Here is a 19,003-nt window from a genome sequence, read left to right on the forward strand (position 1 = left end):
CAGCTTATCAATGACCCTCTCATCATTGATGTTTCTCTCTCTCTCTCTCTCTCTCTCTCCCTCCCTTCCTCTCTTTGAAATCAATAAAGACATATATATTTTTAAAGTTGTATTAAAGCATAATTGACATATAACATTAATCACTTTCAGATGTACACCATAATGGTTTGGTATTTGCATAGATTGTCAGGTGAGCACATATAAGTGCAGTTAATATTCATCACCATGCATAGTTAACAAATTTTTTTTCTTGTGATGAGAACAAGATGTACTCTTTTAGCAACTTTTAAATATGCGATACAGTATTACTAACTATAGTCACCCTGCCCTTGACATCCTCTTGACTTATTTTATAAGTGGAAGTTTATATCTCTTGACCCCCTTCATCCATTTCACCCATCCCCCACCCTGGCAACCATCAACCTGTTCTCTGTATTTAGGAGCTTGGGGTTTTTTGTTTGTGGTTTTTTTTCTTAGATTCCACATATAAGTGAGATGATTTAGTATTTGTCTTTCTCTGTCTGACTTACTTAACTTAGCATAATATCCTCAAAGTCCATCCATGTTGTCCTAAATGGCAAGATTTCCTTCTTTCTGATGGCTGAATAATATCCCATTGTGTGATAAAGAACATTTTCTTTATCCATTTATCGATTGATGAACACTTTGGTTGCTTCCACATATGGGCTATTTTAAATAATGCTGCAATGAACATGAGTGCGTACATATCTTTTCAAGTTAGTGTTTTCATTTTCTTCGGATAAACAAACACTCAGAAGTAAAACTGCTGAATCATATGAGAGTTCTATTTTCCATTTTTTGAGGAAAGTGCATACAGTTTTCCATAGTGGTTGCACTAATTTACATTCCCACCAACAGCGCACAAGTTTTCCTTTTATCAACATGCTCAGCTCTAAAACATATGAGGAGATATCTGACTGTGATTTTTTATTTGCATTTCCCTGATGATTAGTGATGTTGGATATCTTTTCATGTACCTGTTGGCCAGCTGTATGTCTTCTTTGGAAGATGTCTATTCAGGTCCTCTGCTCCTTTTTAAAAATCAGATTGTTCGGTTTTTTGCTATTGAGTTACATGAATTCTTTATATTTTTTGAATATTAACCCCTTACCAGATACATGATTTGCAAAATATTTTCTCCTGTTTGGTAGGTTACCTTTCCATTTTGCTGATGGTTTCCTTTGCTGTGCAGAAGTTTTTTAGTTTGATGTAGTTCCACTTATTTACTTTTGCTTTTGGTGTCAGTTTCAAAAAGAAATCATTGCCAAGACTATCTATGAGCTTGAGTTTTTTATTTTAGTTCTTTTTTTAAGATTCCATTTAGATGTCAAGGGGCTTGTTTTCTTCTAGTTTTATGGTTTCAGGTCTTATGTTCAAATCTTTAGTCCATTTTGAGTTAAATTTAGTTTAGAGTAGGAGATAGTGATCCGGTTTCATTCTTTCGCATGTGGCTGTCCAGTTTTCCTGACACCATTTATGGAAGAGATTGTCCTTTCCCCATTGTATATTCTTGGTTCCTTTATTATAAATTAACTGACTATATATGCATGGGTTTATTTTTGGGCTATTCTGTTCTATTGATCTTTGTGTCTGCTTTTATGCCAATACCATACTATCCTGATTACTATAGTTTTGCAATACAATTTGAAATCAGGAAGTGTTATGCCTCCAGCTATGTTCTTCTTTCGCAAGATTGCTTTGGCTATTTGGGGTCTTTTGTGGTTCCATAAAAATTTTAGGATTATTTGTTCTATTTCTGTGAAAAATGCCACTGGAATTTTGATAGGGATTGCATTGAATCTATAGATTGCTTTTGATAGCATGGACATTTTAACAATATTAATATTTTCAATCCATAAGCACAGAATAGTTTTCCATTTATTGTGTCTTCCTCAGTTTCTTTCATTAATGTCTTGTAGTTTTCAGTATACAGTTCTTTCACCTCCTTGGTTAAATTTATGGCTCCCCTTCCCTTAATGATATCTGAGATCTTTTCATATCAGCATATGTAAGAGACTCCTGTCTCACTCATAATAAAATCCAAAGTCCTTACTTTGGTTGATATAACCTTGATGTCAAAGCCTGACAAAGATATTATAAGAAAATAAAATTATAAGCACATCTCACTCATGAACATACATGCGAAAATCTTAAAATATTAGTTAACCAAATCCAGTAATATGTGAAAAGGATAGTACATCACGACCAAGTTGGATTCATTCTAGGAGTTTCAATATTAATTTAACATTCAGAAATCTGTGTAATCCACGTTAATAGATAAAGATAAAAAAGCATTACAATCATCTCGTAAAGAAAATTACTTGATAAAATTCTACATTCGAGACGAAAATAGAAATAGAAGGAAACTTCCTTAACATGACAAAGGGAATCTACAAAATCTACAGTGTTAGAAGTCATTAGAGTGGTTCTTTCTGTATATAAGGCAAATGTGGGGTAGGGGGAGACCCTTATGGTAGGAATGTTCTATTTCTTAATTTGGTTGTCCAATTGTGGTTACTTTGTGATAATCAAGCTGTGTAGGAATGAGTTGGGTACTTTACAGTATGTGTATTATACTTCATTTTCAAAGATTGTAAAAAAAATTGACAAGGAAAAAATGTAGTTCTTCCTGATTATCTCAGAAGGGTAGAAGGTATGACCAGGGAGCTGCCAAGAACAGGAGATGGAAATTAGCAGAATGAGGAGAAATGGAGAAAATATGGAGTTCAGTGGATATGCCTGTAGCTATTTGCCCCAACCAGGAGAGTGTCCTTTGGTGGAGAGGAAGCTGTTGAGCCAGGGGCCTAAGTTTTCAGTGAAGAGATGGAGTAACTTGGAGATGAGATGCAGAGGGGAATGCATTACCAGGAGAAGGGAATTAGGGAGCATGAAATTTCATACCTAGATGCCCCTCAGAGTGTATTGTTCTAAAATAAGGAAGCAACGTTCTTTACCTGTTCTCCTCAACCACTTTTACAGTCTTAATCCCCAGAACGGCCCTGGAAAAAGTAGTTAATATTCTGTTTTACCATTGGGGAAAGTCAGACTCACAGCGAGGATGGCGGAGCCACAGCCCAGGCCCTAGGGCTGCTGTAAAGGCCGGTCTGGATGTGATGCCAAGAGCAGCCACTGTGCTGGCAGCCAGTCCAAATCATGGTTCCTCCGTTGACCAGTTAACAGTAAAACAGGCATAATAATATCTTGTTCCACAGTGGTCATAAGCACAAAGTGAGATTTTGTGACATCATAGGCATTCAGTACATTTGTCTTCCCCATCTCCTGCTCGACCCACACCACCAACACCACATCAAGATCTCTCCAAAAATGTCAAGTCCAAAAAACCCAGTTTGGTGAAAACAGGTGTGCAACCACAACTTTACCCAGTGAAGCTGAGGAGAGACTCCTTTTCCTGGCGAGGCCTGTACTCACTAGACAGTAACAGAGGGGGCTGGCTTTTCACAATGAGCTTGTCTTAAGCCAGCTGTTCTGGAGGGTGGCCCAGGAAGTCCCAAGACCCTTCCTGGGAGTCCGGGGGGTTCAATTGGTTTCCCAACAACGCCAAGCCAGTGATTTGCCTTTTCCACTCTCATCCTCTCACTGGCATACTGTTCAAGCACGATGCCATCACCCAATGGCTAATGAATGTGTGCTTGACATCTGAGGCTGAAATGTCTATTGCAGCTCCTGACGCATACACGTCCATGCATATAATCCATATAAAACCAGTTAAGTATTTGGAGGTCTAAACTATAACTTTTTTAAACTTTATTTTTATTGTTGACACTATTACAGATGTCCCACTGCCCCCCCCCGCCCCCCTGCACCCGGCTCCCACCCCCGCCCCCTGGCATCGCCACCCTGCGGTCGGCCTGTGGGTTATGCACACATGCTCTTTGGCAAACCCCCTCCCCTTCTTTCACCCAGTCCCCTCATCCCCTTTCCTCTGACAGTTGCCAGTCTGTCCCACGTACCCATTCCTCTGGTTCTGTTTTGTTGAGTAAAGGATCCCAAGTGGAAGTGCCATATTTAGCAAATGAAAAGGCAGGACGCCCAGTCAGGTTTTAATTTCGGATAAACACGAATATTGAACGGGATGCACATATTTTAAAAATTACCCTTTGCTTATCTGACATTCAAATTCCATTGTACGTCCTGTATTGTAGCTGCCAATCCTAGGTCTAAGGCCCAAAAGCTGCGAACAGCAACCTGAAGGGCAGCGCGCCCCGCGGGGGGGCACTTCCGGCCGGGCGGGCCGGGAGCGGCGCGGGCCCCGCCCACCGCCGGAAGCGCCTCGGGGCTGCCGCTCGGCGCTGCTCCCAGGCCAGGCCCCGCCCCGGCCCCGCCTCCCGGCGCTCGGCGGCCCGCGGCTGGTGCAGGCGGAGGAGCGGGATCCGCTTCCTGCCTCCAGGGACAGCGGCCGCGGCCTGGTCCCGGCGTGGACAGCTCGGCGCCCGCGCCCCAGCCGCTCTTCCTGTCGTTGGACGTGGCGGGCCGGCCATTGGGCGGCCGGGGCCGGCGGTCGCCATTCCCGTGTCGCTGCGCCCGCGGGGGCCGCCCGAGCCGGCCACAATGCCCCTCGGCCTGAAGCCCACCTGCAGCGTCTGCAAGACCACGTCGTCGTCCATGTGGAAGAAGAGCCCGCAGGGGGAGATCCTCTGCCACCACTGCTCGGGCCGGGGCGGCGCGGGCGGCGGGGGCGCCGGCTCCGGGGCCGCCGGCGGGACAGGGGGCAGCGGCGGCGGCGGCGGCGGCGGCGGCTTCGGGGCGGCCACCTTCGCCAGCACCTCAGCCGCCCCTTCGCAGAGCAACGGGGGTGGGGGCGGCAAGCAGGTGAGCTCCTCGGTCCCCAGCCGTCGCCGGAGGCGGGCCGGGCGCGGGCCGGGGTGGGCGCGGGCTTCCCGGGGCGCCGCGTCCCCGCCGGGCCCGGCCGCCGCCACACCCCCTGACGAGACCATAACTGGTTCCTCCGAATCTAAACACCTTTTCTTGTGAGAAATTGATGGTCTAAAGAAGCAAGATAATTAAAAACCTTTTGGAAATCCCCCAGTTGTAATAATATTTTGGGGAGCAACCAGACGTCTCCTCATCCACACGCGTGCGCAGATACGTAAATTGGGGCCGTGCCGCCGGACTTGTCCCTGCTCGTAAAGGGTGTTCGTCCGTATGTCCTGTTGGGCCGTCAGTGTTCCCGGTCGGAAGGAGGTGCGGGCCTTGGGCAGGGGAGTGGTTGGGGTTTCCTCCGTTACAGATGAATAGCCTTACTCCTCGCCCTGCCCTTTGCCCTGTTGCAAGCAGCTCCCGCCTTTTGGGGGGCTCTCGAGATGCTTGCCGAGGGCCCTCCCCGCGTTAATGAGCCCAGTTCATGTGATTGCCCAGCATGAAAAGAAAAGGCGGCACTCTTACTTAAATTTTTGAATTTCCGTCTAAAGTGCATACTCTGGGATCCTTGCGAGATGGTGGTATCGCGACAGCCACCTTTCCACACTTTTTATTTCTTTCTCTTTTTTATTCTTTATGTAACAGAGCAAACAGGAAATTCACAGGAGGTCTGCTCGGCTCAGAAACACTAAGTACAAATCTGCTCCAGCCGCTGAAAAGAAAGTTTCCACCAAAGGAAAAGGGAGAAGACATATTTTTAAATTAAAAAATGTAAGATGATTGTAGATAGTGCTTTTTACTGCAGTAGCATTGTGTGTAATGTGTCCCGCCACTGCCTTCATCTCCTACCACTGAGCTTTTAACCCTCCCCTTGGGAGCTCTTTTGTTGTATTCTGGGGAGTGGGCCAGACTTCTAAAGAGGCTTCTTTCAGCTCCGTGGCCAGAGGCTTAACTTTTCGTTTTCCTCTGGGAAATATGCATTAGGAGTCTAGAAGAAACATAAACCTCGGGTGCATTTAATTGGGCTCTTTATGCAAAGGACTATGGTATGACCAAGTACACTAGGAAACTTACTTTCATTCTTTAAAGATATAAGTAAATAAATACTGGAACTCATTTCCATATTTGTTTGTTATTATAGCTCAGAAAATGTATTTTTATGACATATGATCAGTTTGATGAATATGAATTAAAATTTTTTCAAACTTTTATCTCTTCTGCTATAAGAAAACAGATTGTTGAAAGATTTGTGGGGGGGGTAGTTAAAGCACATTTTTAGTGCAGTGAATTCTCATTATCTTTGTAAACACGAGGGGATATATGGTCAAACACAAGGGGCAATGCATTATAGACAATTTTTTAAAATCTCAGATGGTATTCTTTCCTTTTCAGAACAGGAATGGTTGACTTACTGGTAAAGGCATATTCATTCATAAAACACAAAGGGGCCTCCAGTATGTTGTGCAGATTGTGGATTCTTTTCTTATTGAGAGTAGTTGTCCCTAATTTATTTAAAATTTTTATAATTTAGTCTTCTAAAAATGAGGCATTCATTGACTAGACAAAACATGTTAAGTAAATATTCACTTGGTTATAGCTGTATCATTTAAACATGTTTTCCTCTTAAGTATGGTAGAATATGTTCTCTGCAATTATTTCAGTATCATTTTCTCTAGCAGCCTCTTCAAGAATGAGATCAAGACATTTGGGGAGGCCTGCCTTCTCTATTGTGGCATAAAAGTGTGTATTTCAGCCTAAGAACGGATTTCAGTGATGGGCAGGTGGTGGCAGATTACTAAGAACTCCCAAAGAAGTTTCTTTTAGCCATAGTTCAGCCTTGCTAGAAAATGAGTTCTGCTGATGTCAAATATCATAGCTGGTTCCATAGGTTGAGATGGAAAATGTCATCAAGGAAACACTTTCACTTAGTGCTCACCTACCCATTTTTTATTCTGTTTCTTTCATGCTCAGGCCATTAGAGGCAGTATGTTTTTATAGCTAAAATATTAATATGTAATAAAGCTCTGAGAGGGCTGTGTTAACCTTCAGCAGCATAATCAGAAGTTTGTCCTCCAGTTCCCAGAAATTTTAAGCTAGTGTTAGCAGAAATAGCAGTGGAAATAATCATAATGCACTTTGCCACAACATTCGGAAAATCATTTGTCTTTTGGCAGTTTTTGTCACCAAACAACAGATTTAGTGCTTCTCAAATTACAGAACTCTCATATATGGCTGGGAAAATGCCTGTACACACATACACAGTATGAATGTGCTAATATTTTTACTTTTCCCCCACAGCCCATCAAAGCACCTGAGTCAGTTTCCACCATAATCACTGCAGAATCAATCTTCTACAAGGTAAACATCTGTAGAGTTACAGAGGAAGATTTGGGCTTACTGGATAATGTGCTATTAAAACGTTGGGTTGGTCTGAAGGTCTGTGATACTCAGTAAAAAGTGTGATTATGTGTTTTTTCTAAGCTATTTCTCCCAGAGGTAGCTATTATGAAATATCTCATCCAGAGCTGGGGTGGGAGGCGAAGTTGCCTATTGAATTATGATGAGGGTCTTAAGAAATTTTTAACGTAGATCATGGGAATTGTTTTTAAAATGCTAGTGTATGGCGTGGAACCGTGAAAGAATGAGCCATCCTAGTCAATGTGATGACATTGAAGGGGGGATTGAGACTAGTAGAGGATGTCTAGTGGGTAGAGTTGGCACTGGGATTCTAAAATGCCTTTAAGCAGAAGTGAGAGGATAAGAGCAGTGAGGATTAGCACCTACTGGAAGTCCCTGGTCAGAAAGTCCCAAGATGTTTTGAATAAAGACAGAAGGTTAGGTTTCCTAGGACCAGAGCCCATGGACATTAGACACCTTAGTGACATTTTATTATTTTTGAACCAGAAAATTAGAAATGCAGTTGGAGCATAGAAAAGACCTCTAAGGCCTGGCAGACCTGGCACAGGCAGTAACCATTAGTTACTGTCCCTTAGGGGCAGTGGTGTGAGTTAGTGCTTTGTACCTGACCTAAGTGCACAGAACATTGGGAAACACAAGCAATTATACTCGTTGAATGCACCCCTTTTTGTTAGCCCAGAATCTGTGTAGTCTATACACAAGCAAACATTTTTCCTATATTTCCAGCTCTTCATAGCTAATAATACATAGCTAAAGTTTAGTGTGCTTGCTATTTATCAGGCACTTAGGTGCATGTTTCACATGCTTTATTTCATTCAATCCACTCCATGAAGTGGGTACTATTATCCCCATTTTATGGATGAGGACATGGGTCACAGAGAGGTTAATTATCTTGTCCAAGAGCACATAGCCAACCAGTCATAGAGCGAGGCCACCTGATGATGCCAGAGCCCAAATCCAGAGCTCAGCTCCTGACTCTACTGCTTAGGCAAGTGACTGTGTGATTGGGCTAGGACCAGCCTCTCTGATGTTTCTTCATCTATAAAATAGGGATTGTAAATAGAAGCTACTTCATTGGGTCAAGTGAGATTGTGTATGTTAAGCACCGAACAGAGTAAGCACTCAATGAATAGTAAAAATTATCATCACATTTTCAAATATGTGCATTATTTTCACAGCTGAACAGATTAAGTTTCTAAGCAACTGACTGAGCTAAGAACTTAGTGTACTAATGAGTTTTAGGCATGTTTCAATGGAAAGAACATGAGACCTGCTATTGCAAGTGTCAGTAACTTATTACTGTCTACTTTGTGTCCATGCACCAGCAGGTAGTAGATTGTGGCCCCCATTGACTATACCCATCCATAATGATCCAGATGCAACAGTCACCCTCCGACACATGGATAAAGTGTTCACAGGAGAAACTCCTGCCCTGTCAGGTGCTCATGTCACAGCTCAGTGACTGGAAATGTTTTCTCAGAGTCATTTTTATGGTTGAGGTGCACACCCAGCAGCTTCACCTGCTGTCAAGGCCCTTCGAGGGAAGGAGCGATGAATCACACCTGCAGACTGGTCCTCGCACCCACCTGAGGCAGTGCTGAGTGTCATAAATATTTGGGTCAGCCATTATGGATGCACAAATGAGAGATTATTTCCAGTTCAGGACCCAGGGAAGAGGTATAAGAGGCCTAAACACAAGACATGCACAGATTAGTTAGTTGGGTGTGAAGCAGAGTATGGATAAGACGAGGCCTTGAATGCCGGAAAACACCAGTAACTGTCTCGTGGGAGGATATCACAGTGAACAGGAAGGGAAAAAACAGGTGCCAGTGAGACTGGGGAGCGGTATGGTAAATTGAGGGTAAACCTACCCTGAAGACTGATTATAATCAAAAGAGTCTATCATTTCTTTTTTTAAATAATTTTTTCCCTTTTAAAAAATTTTTATTTTTTAATTGATTTTAGGAAGCAAGAGGGAGAGAGAGAAAAGCATTGAAGTGAGTGAAACATTGCATCGATTGTCTTGTCTTCCACACACACCCAATCAGGATCAAGCACTCAACCTAGGCATGTACCCTGACTGGGGAATTGAACCTGTGACCTTTCCTGCACAGGAAATGCTCAACCAACTGAGCCACACTGGCCAGGAAGTTTCTAACTTTTTTTTTTTTTTTTGGTTTGGATTTATAGTATCTCTTTTCCTTAATTGATGGTTGAGGAGGAAGGTATATAGAGCATATTTTCACCAGATAAGCCCAGATTTTCAAGCCAGTACAGAGATAGACAGCCAAGCTGGTATAGGAGCCTCAGCTGCTGCTCTGCCTTATGTGGCTTTCAGCAAGTCACTTAGCATTTCTATAGGTCAGTGGCTCTAGGCAGAAAAGTAGGGACAGTACTGTTGTGACAGGAAATCAAAGTATTTTTATAAACACGTGTTCTCCAGATGCAAGTTGTGTGTGTGTGAAATTTTTTCATTCAAAAGTGAAACAACTTTAGAATTGGCATCAACCATATAAACATCAGTACATTAGTCCGTCTCAGAGACCTTTTATTGACGACTTTGAAAACTCTTGCTTTTATATTAAGGAAGTTTCAGTTCATAGCTGTGGTGCTGTTCTATTTATTTTAACTATGGGATTATCTTTTATTTCGCCCAGGGAGTCTATTACCAAATTGGAGATGTTGTTTCTGTGATTGATGAACAAGATGGAAAACCCTACTATGCTCAGATCAGGGGTTTTATCCAGGACCAGTACTGTGAGAAGAGCGCAGCACTGACGTGGCTCATTCCCACTCTTTCTAGCCCCAGAGACCAATTCGATCCTGCTTCCTACATCATAGGTGAGTCTGACAAATGGTGCAGGTTCTTGAACCCAGTTAAGCCTCTATTATTATGTATAAGAATGCATTAGTCTGCTTGAACTGCCATAACAAAATACCACAGACTGAATGACTTAAACAACAGAAATTTATTTTCTCACCATTCTGGAAGCTGGAAGTTCAAGATCAAGGTGCTCTCAGGATTGGTTTCTGGTGGAGCTCTCTTCCGGGCTTGTGGACCACCACCTTCCCAGAGTGCACACTCCTCCTCCAGTCTCATCTTCTTATAAGAATTACAATCCTAGCGGATTAGGGTCCCACCCTTATGACCTCCTTTAACTTTAATCGCCTCCCTAAAGTCCTCGTCACCAAATACCATCACTTGAGGGTTAGGGCTTCAACATATGAATTTGGGAGGGCTATAGTTCAGTCCATAACAAAGAAGCATTAAGTACAATAAAGTAGAGAGCTTTATAGGAAACATGAAAGACATTTTATCCAGCTGGGGTTTGAGTGCTGTCAGTTGTTTAGAGTTAGGGCAGCATGCACCTACTAAAAAGTGATATAGATAAGATTTTTTTTAAGTGATCCAGGATTAAACTATTAAAAGAATTTATTGCTCAGGAACTAGGTTATTTAGGTTACTTATAAAAATCTACTCAAAAATAATTTCTGAAGGAACTATCACGGTTATTTTCAGAATCTTACATACTCTCAATATGCATCTTTCTACATGTCACACATCATTCTAGACCTTTTATAATTACCACTGTTGATCATCAGAACAGCAGCACTGTACTCTTACTCATTTCAGTGCTGCCAAAAGAAATGGTACAGTTTTTTATGTAAACTCAAAAGAAGTTACTGATAATTCAATTTTGAAAGTGTTCAGAATTTTTAAACTCAACTTTTTAATCTTTCTGCAATGGCCATGCATTACTTTTGCATTCTGAGGAAAAGCATACAAAATTTTTTCAGTGAGAACTCAGGGACAAATGACATCCCACTGTTACTCTCCTGCATGTCAGGTTTCACACATGACCAGTTTTAGTCTTCTGCTTGTGAGTACATGAAACGGTGGACTTTCACGTACCTGATCTATTGGATAGGATTCTCAGCAGAGGCAGTGATGGGACAGAGTCAGCTCTGGTCTCCTCTCCCACCTCCTCCTCCTCCTCAGACCCTGGAGCACAAACTCCAGGGCCAGGCGGTCTGGGTTCATAGCCCATACACTTACTAGCTGTGTGATGTTGGGCAAGTTCCTGAATCTTCCTTGCCTCATTTTCCTCATATGTAAAATGGGAATAATAATAGTGCTCACCACAGAGGGCTTTTGTGAGGATTTAAAGTATTGACATATGTATAGTACTAAGAACAGTGCAGGCATATAATAAACACTATATAAGGCTAAATATTATTTTAAGATTCCTTTCTATATTGAGTCACTGTTCCTTAAGTGGTTAAAGTAGAAAAAATGAGATGAGTAACCTCAGAGTAATACATGTTCCAAGGGCTAATGTCAGGTCACCACCAGAGTGGTTTCTCCTAGAGTCTAGGTATTTTAACACTTTGTGATAACGATATGTATGTTCAAAATGTGTTTGACCTTTCCGTTGGCTTCCTTTAGGACCAGAGGAGGACCTTCCAAGGAAGATGGAGTACTTGGAATTTGTCTGTCACGCGCCCTCTGAGTATTTCAAATCACGCTCATCACCATTTCCCACAGTTCCCACCAGGCCAGAGAAGGGCTATGTATGGACTCACGTTGGACCGACTCCTGCAATAGCTATTAAGGAAACGGTTGCCAACCATTTGTAGTTTCAAAAGTAAGACTGGATTTCCAGTTATCACCTCTTCATACTGCTACAAGATATGCCACGTGTTTATTTAATGAAATTCTTAGATGGAAAAGTGACTACAAAGTTACAGGAAGCATTAGCTTATTTCTTACCTAAAAAGGATAGAAAAGATTAAATATATTTTGAAGTTAAATATTACATTCTGTATGTGTATTTTCCATTAGGAACACAGTGTCTATTTATATCCATAATTTATTTCTAGAAACATAAAATGGATTGTATTTTTCTATAAGAACACAATATGAATTAAGATTTGGACTTCTGACCAAGGACTGAACCCAATAAAATATAGCTGTGACCACCGGTGTCTGTCATAGTGTTACACAAAGCTCTATTTTCTCATCTAGAAAATGCTGTGGCAGACTGCTGGCTGCTTTAACCTGAAGGAAAGTGACTGGTGGATAATTTTACTAGCCCAGGCCGTTTAAAACTTTCATCTAATTCTGTAGAGAACAGGGATTCGGAATCATTTTGTTGATCTTAATAAACAGCATTGACCTCACCTACTTTCTCAGTCAAAAGGAGGGTTTCAATGAAACCATAAAATTTTATAGTGTGGACAGTTAACCTCACTAAAAGCACACAGGAAATATGAATGGTGTAGGCACCCCAATTGGTCGTTCCTTGACTACCATTAGAACAACTATTGGACAGTCCTAAAAATGATTAATAGGTCAACTACAATTGAAAAATAAATTTAAAAAAATTTTGTAATTAAAAATAAAAGTCTAATGGATTGTTAGCATTGATACCTAAAAAAAGTCTACCCCAAAGTTAAACCACCTGCTGTGAACTCATAATAATAGGCTTAAACAATGCCTTGGACTTAAAAGACCTGTTGTATATGAAATTTCCCAGAATTCAGCTACATGTTTACTTCAAGCACAAGTCAGTTAAGTCAGGGAGCGACAGTGTGAAAATGGGAAGAAGTGGAGATTGTATACACTTGTCTCCTCTTCTGACTTAGCCAGTGTTTTTAACCCAGGAGAATTTGCTAGGATCTAATTCAATCATAATGATTTTGATCTATAGCACCTTTAACTAACTGTTACCCTTCTCTATCCAGTTACAGTTTGTGTGTTAAAAAGAAGCAGCTGGAGAGTTTTGTGTCCATAGTTAGTTCTCTGTATGTAGTTGTCTTTCTGTTTACAAGAATTATAGTAAAACTGATTGTAAATACCATTGTAAATAACTATCTAAATGCTAATATTCAGTGTATTTTAAATGTATTAAAATGTATTTAAAAATACTTTTTAATACAGTGTAGTTTCCACAATGTATTTTTCACAATGTATTAAAATGTATTTTCTTACAATATATTTACATTGGATTTATTTATTTCATTTAAACAATAAAATAGGGCCTTCTATCCAAAAATGGTACACACATAAGACAGCAGTGTTGGCAGTATTCGTAAGTTGGAGTGAGTTTCCTCACCAATATGTAATAGATTTTAGGAAAATCAAAGAATGTCTGATTGATAAAATGAACACTTTATATATTTTAATATTTATTAAAATGAAATATTTAAAAACCAGAGTATATACTATTTGTTTATAAATTGATGGATATTTGTGTAGTATCTTAAAATAGATTGAATTTTCACTTTCTTCCTCAATGAACACCAACAGCTCCCACTGCTCACAGGGAAGATTCAGACCTTTCCCCCTGTTATCAAAGGCCTGCCCCAGCCCATGTTCCCAGCCCTGTCTCCCCTTTCTTACCACAGCTGAAATGCTTCCCCTGACACTCCTGTTTCCTGGCTCCGAGTTCTTGTTCATACTGTTTTCTCCAACTTCAACAAAGGCTTTTCTTTCTCCCCCCAAATCAATACCTGGTTTTTATTGCATCTTATTAAAATATCACTAATAAGGTTGACGAACCATCCAGCATTGTGCTATTTTGAAGCTGGGCAGCTTAGATTTTATTCAGCCTGCTGAACTGTTCCTTTTTCAGAAACAGATACCATGCAAAATTTTCTATCTTTGTTTCTAACTATTGTGGCTTGCTTAAGGCCCTCAAATTCCCTCTCCCCATGTGACCTTTTCAGGTTCCCATGGCTCCTTGAACTCAATCTCTATTTTATTATTACTGCATTTAAGTTTCTACTTCTTTTGGCCCCATCCCCACCCCTGTGTTCCCTGGAGGGCAGAGATGGTGTGTTTTACTTACTCAGCTTTGTAACTCCCACAACACCTAACCCAGGTCCCGGCTTACGGGAGGAGAATTCAAGTTAGATGTTCTTAAAAGATGCCTGGCCCGGTCAGGGTGTTTAAGTGGTTGAGTGTCAACCTATGAACCAAGAGGTCACTGGTTTCATTCAGCTGATCGATATTTCTACCCCTCTCCCTTCCTCTCTCTAAAATCAATTTAAAAAATTAAAAATAAAAGATGCCTGTTGTTGTTTTAATTAATATTAGTTTATACTAACTTTGGCTTAAACTTCAAATTCTCTTTTGAACAGCCAACTCAAGTAGAATTTCAAATTGTTATTTTCTTGATTAGTATTAGGTTGTTTTAAGATTGATTTAACAGGATGTTTTTAAGATGATCTTTAACTAGTTCTCTTACACAAATCTTAACATGAGTAACTGAAAAAAGTATCCCAAACCATTCAGGTTCTTGGCTGTGAAAGGCTTTCCAGGACTAAGTTTTCCATAGAGAAACTTGAATCACAATTGCATTTCAGCCATAAGTAAGTGAAAGAAGGACACTGGGATAAAAATATTATTTTATGTATGTGTGTGTGTGCATAAATACATAGATACATTACACATACTCAGAATTGTGTTCTGCCATGGACCAGAAAAGGGAGGGGCATTTTGTGGATTTTGTCTTGCTCCCACCCTGGGATATTTTAGGAACTGTTTTTTACTTCATAACAGATGTGAACCATACCTTTTGTAGGAGGGTGTATCTCCTACCTACCGCCCAAAAATATAAGCCAAGAGGTCAGCTCCAGGGAGAAAGGAGGGGAATGCCTAAGTTACAGTGCATTAATGTGCGTTTTTCTTTATACTTTTCAATATTTTCCAACTTTTCTACAATGAGCGTGCATACACAGACACATACTTGCTTGCAGACTGCCCGGCTGGTGAGGGACTACCAATTTCTAGCCCATAAGTATATAGAACATTTAATAAATCGCAATTCTTACACCCTTGCAAAGGAGATAAATGACACGTTGAGGAAATAAATTCAGGGAATGAGTTAATTTCATATATTCACTTAGTGATTCTAGGAAAGAACTCAGATGTGACCTTTTTCGGCTTCCTCAGCCCCTGGGCCCGGTGCACGTTTGGCTCTGTGTTGAAAGGCACCTGCATCATCCAAGTTGGAGGCTTGGCAAGCGTGACAGACTGATGCAGGTTCGAGTTTGTCCTGTCTTTCCTCCACTTCAAGTCTGTCTCCCCTTCCAGACCCTGCCCTTCTGATTTTAGACCCCAGGCGCAGAAGCAAAAGCCTTACACCGACTCCAACAGGTTCCCACAATCGCGTCAGGTAAAATCTCTATCACAGCTCCTTTATTCTGCCATCCTGTTTCTCCCATCAAGTCCCGATGCCGAGACCCTGATGGATATGGCAGGGCCCTGCTGTTTTTCATTATAAGCTATATAGAATTATTTGGCCTTTTTTTTTTTAACCTATGTATATGTATTACTTTGATAAATTTTTTTAAATGGGAAGTAATGAAGGAGATCACTAAGGGAAAGATGAACAGATTGGATTATAAGAAATTAATATCTACCTTTCAAAAAATGTGTATATAAAATTAAAAACCAAACAACTCTCTCTTCCCTTTTCTTTTTTCTCTTAAAGAAGTGGGAATCATTAACTAGTGTTTCTTAGTCAACATGACACACTGTAAGCAGAAAAACTACATTCATAGCCTCAACTTCTTATGACATCACTATTTCAAATTACTCTGACTTCTATGTTAGAAGCTGGAGAGAAGGGAGGAGATTTATAACAAAAACACCTAAACACCTTGCCCTGGCTGGGTGTCTTGGTTGGTTGGAGTGTCGTCCTGTGCACCAAAGAGGTGGCAGGTTCCATCCCTGGTTGGGGCGAGAATGGGAGGCAGCTGATCAATGTTTCTCTCTCTCCCCTTTCCTCTCTCTAAAATCAATGAAAACATATCCTCAGGTAAGGATTGAAAAACAACACCTTAAATATTTCTTCCCATGAATTGGGAAGATGTGAGCAAAACACCTCAGTAACTTTAGAATAGAGGATGAAGGTACTACTGAGGAAATATAATTCTTTTTAAAAAATGTGTCTTTATTGATTTTTTAGAGGGAGAGAGAGAAAAATAGAAACATCCATCAGCTGCCTCCTGCACTCCCCCTACTGGGGGTGGAGCCTGAAATCCAGGCTTGTGCCCAGATGGGAATCAAACCAGTGACCTAAAACCAGTGACCTCTTGGTGCACAGGACGACACCCAACCAACCGAACCACACCAGCCAGGCAGAAATAGAATTCTTTTAAAAATGCAAATCTCTCAGCCCAGAAATCCTCTCCACAAAGGCAGGAGAGGAAGAAAACACGTTTATTATCGACTGAACATTAAACCAGCGCGTGATGCTCATCGCAGGCAGCTGGCCAAGAGGTTGATTGAAAAGACAGAACTCTCAGCCCATTACATAGCCAAGCAGGTGCCGCCCATTGCATACACGTCCCCAAGATCAACAACAACTCCACGAGGACTCGGCAGCACCATCAGTCACACACAGTTCTTCCTAACTGCGCCGGGTAAGTGGGGTGACCACCTACTTTGTCCAGAGGGGTGGGGGGAAACAAACCCATGTCTTTATGGCAGCAGGTACTTTTACAACCTGGAGCGAGCCTCCTACATCCCACAGAGACTGGGGAGACTGGGGAGACTGGGGAGACTGGGGAGACTGGGGAGACTGGGGAGAGCGGTGCTATCCCCGATGTTTACTTTGCGGAGATGGCTCCCAGGTCTTTGAGAAAGGCATTCCTACGTCATAAAGCTGACAGAGGCTTATTCTGTTTCTAAAAAGATACATTTCAAAGAGGCTGAGAAAAATACTTGTATTTACAAGTTTTCTAAGGCAAATATTCTGAAAAAAAGGGAGAGGAGGAAATCTCTCCCCTTAATGTTTGAGAGGGGGAACGAAGCCTCTTACTTTGAAGTCACATTGGCCCGACAGTGCGCACCCTAAATTTGGTCAGCTTTTTGACTCAGGCCCTCCCATCAGGGCGGCGACTCCAGCACATTCTGGTGTCATCGTGAGAGTTTCAACGTGGAGGCCGCTCCAGGGTTTGCTTGGAGACCAAGGGCTGAGTTCTGTCCTCAGCTCGCCCAGGGGGCACAGCCTGCACACCCCCGGGGATCCTCATTCTTGCGGCTGCGCTAACAGGTGTGAGGGGCTCTGAGCTCCCGAGGGCCAGAAGCGCAATCCTGTGCGGGAGGGAAACTCGGTTTCTGCTCACCTTCCCCTAAGCCAGTGCTGACCTGGCAGCGTCACAGGCCTCTCATCTAACTGTCCCGCCTTCCATCTCAGCGCTTAATCACTTGGATTTCTAACCTGTTTAGATTTCCCGGCCCTCCCCCACCTCTGTACCAATGAATCACAAACACATCAGGGCCACCTCTGGGGCTTAAAAACAAAACAAAAAAAACCTGCTCCTGGAAGCTCCACAGCAACCAAGTAAATGAGAACCTCTGAGAGTAAGACGGGGCCTCACTAGGTTCCACAGAATCCAGTAAAACCTAAAAATGTAAAAAAACGCTTAAAGTCTCGAGGTGATTCTAACATGCCCCAGAAATGAGAACCACTGCCGAGGCCAGTTCTCTTTTAGTGTATGTCATAAAGTTCAGCTGATGAAAGCTTGAATTTCTACAAAGGGAGGAGACCTGAGAGTGTGCTGCTTTGGGACAGTTCAGGAAGACAACCCAAGGCCTAAAATTTATACCGAAAAAGGTAATTCGTATATCGGGCCCCCCCGCGTCACAGATCTGAACCTGCACCACGCCCGGACTTAAGGGAAATACCTGTGCAGCCCGCAGCTCAGCTGCAGCCGGTAGATGGGAGCCCCGAGGGCAGGGCCTCCCCGCAGGGCCCCTCCCCTCCCGCGGCTCCCGCGGCCCTGGCAGCGTCTGGCTCCCCGTCCACGGCTTGTTTCTCCTGAATAAAGGGCATCTCACTGGTTACTAACTTGTTTTAGTTTTGGCGACAAGATGGTCCCGAAGACAGGTGCTGAGGATTCCGGGGTCTCCATCTAGACGCAGGTGCAGCTCGCCGCCCCCAGGGCCACTCTCCGGGCCTCGGGTCTGAGGCCTCAGGTCTCAGGTCTCAGGTCTCAGGTCTCACGTCTCAGGCCTCAGGCCTCAGGTCTCAGGCCTCAGGCCTCAGGTCTCTCGTCTCTCTCAGGTAAGCCCCCCTCGGATTAAGCTCCACTTACGGTGCGTTCTGAGCTCTTCGAGTTTGTTTGTCCTAAACCTTTCAGGTGGAAAATTGGGGTGTGAGAGACGCTGGGTTTTTCATGGTGAGACCTGGTGGGCCGCACAACATTTGGGTTTCTGACTGACCTCATCTCCAAAGTCCTGACAGGTCTCAGGGACTAGGATTATTTCAATTCAGGAAAAGAATGGGTACCCCTCAGTCTAAAGAAAGCAAGATAGCAGCCCTTAGGGGACTTGCTGAAACCTCCTGCTGAACCAGCATAAACTGCTGGGGCACGGGGGGAATAGATTAAGAAATTCAGACTGTGTTCATCAGCGGCACATCAAAGCTGAAGGAGGCACAGGCCCTGCTGGTAGCTCGTTGGTTAGAGCCTTGTAGGGTACACCAAGGTGGCGGGGCTGTCCCTGGTTAGGGCACATACAAGAATCAGCCGATGGGAGACACAAATAAGTGGAACAACAAATTCTCCCTCCCTCCCTTCCTCCCTTCCTCCCTCCCTTCCCCTCTCTCTCTCTCTCTCCCTCTCCCTCCCTCCCTCCCTCCCTCTCTCCCCCTCTCCTTCTCCCTCGCCCTCC

The 19,003-nt window shown here is 42.7% G+C and overlaps 1 protein-coding gene across 1 annotated transcript; it reads left to right on the plus strand.

Annotated features, from left to right (window-relative positions):
- The first annotated feature begins 4,359 nt into the window (after positions 1–4,359).
- Positions 4,360–13,313, plus strand: GATAD1 (GATA zinc finger domain containing 1). Its single transcript, XM_081147339.1, has 5 exons — positions 4,360–4,851; positions 5,545–5,670; positions 7,198–7,257; positions 9,975–10,158; positions 11,765–13,313. Exons 1-5 carry the CDS (start codon positions 4,591–4,593, stop codon positions 11,953–11,955), a joined length of 822 nt encoding a protein of 273 aa, XP_081003465.1. The 5' UTR covers positions 4,360–4,590; the 3' UTR covers positions 11,956–13,313.
- The last annotated feature ends 5,690 nt before the right edge of the window (positions 13,314–19,003 follow it).

Source organism: Miniopterus schreibersii, assembly GCF_964146895.1.
Source record: "Miniopterus schreibersii genome assembly, chromosome: 9".
Classification (NCBI taxonomy): Eukaryota; Metazoa; Chordata; class Mammalia; order Chiroptera; family Miniopteridae; genus Miniopterus; species Miniopterus schreibersii.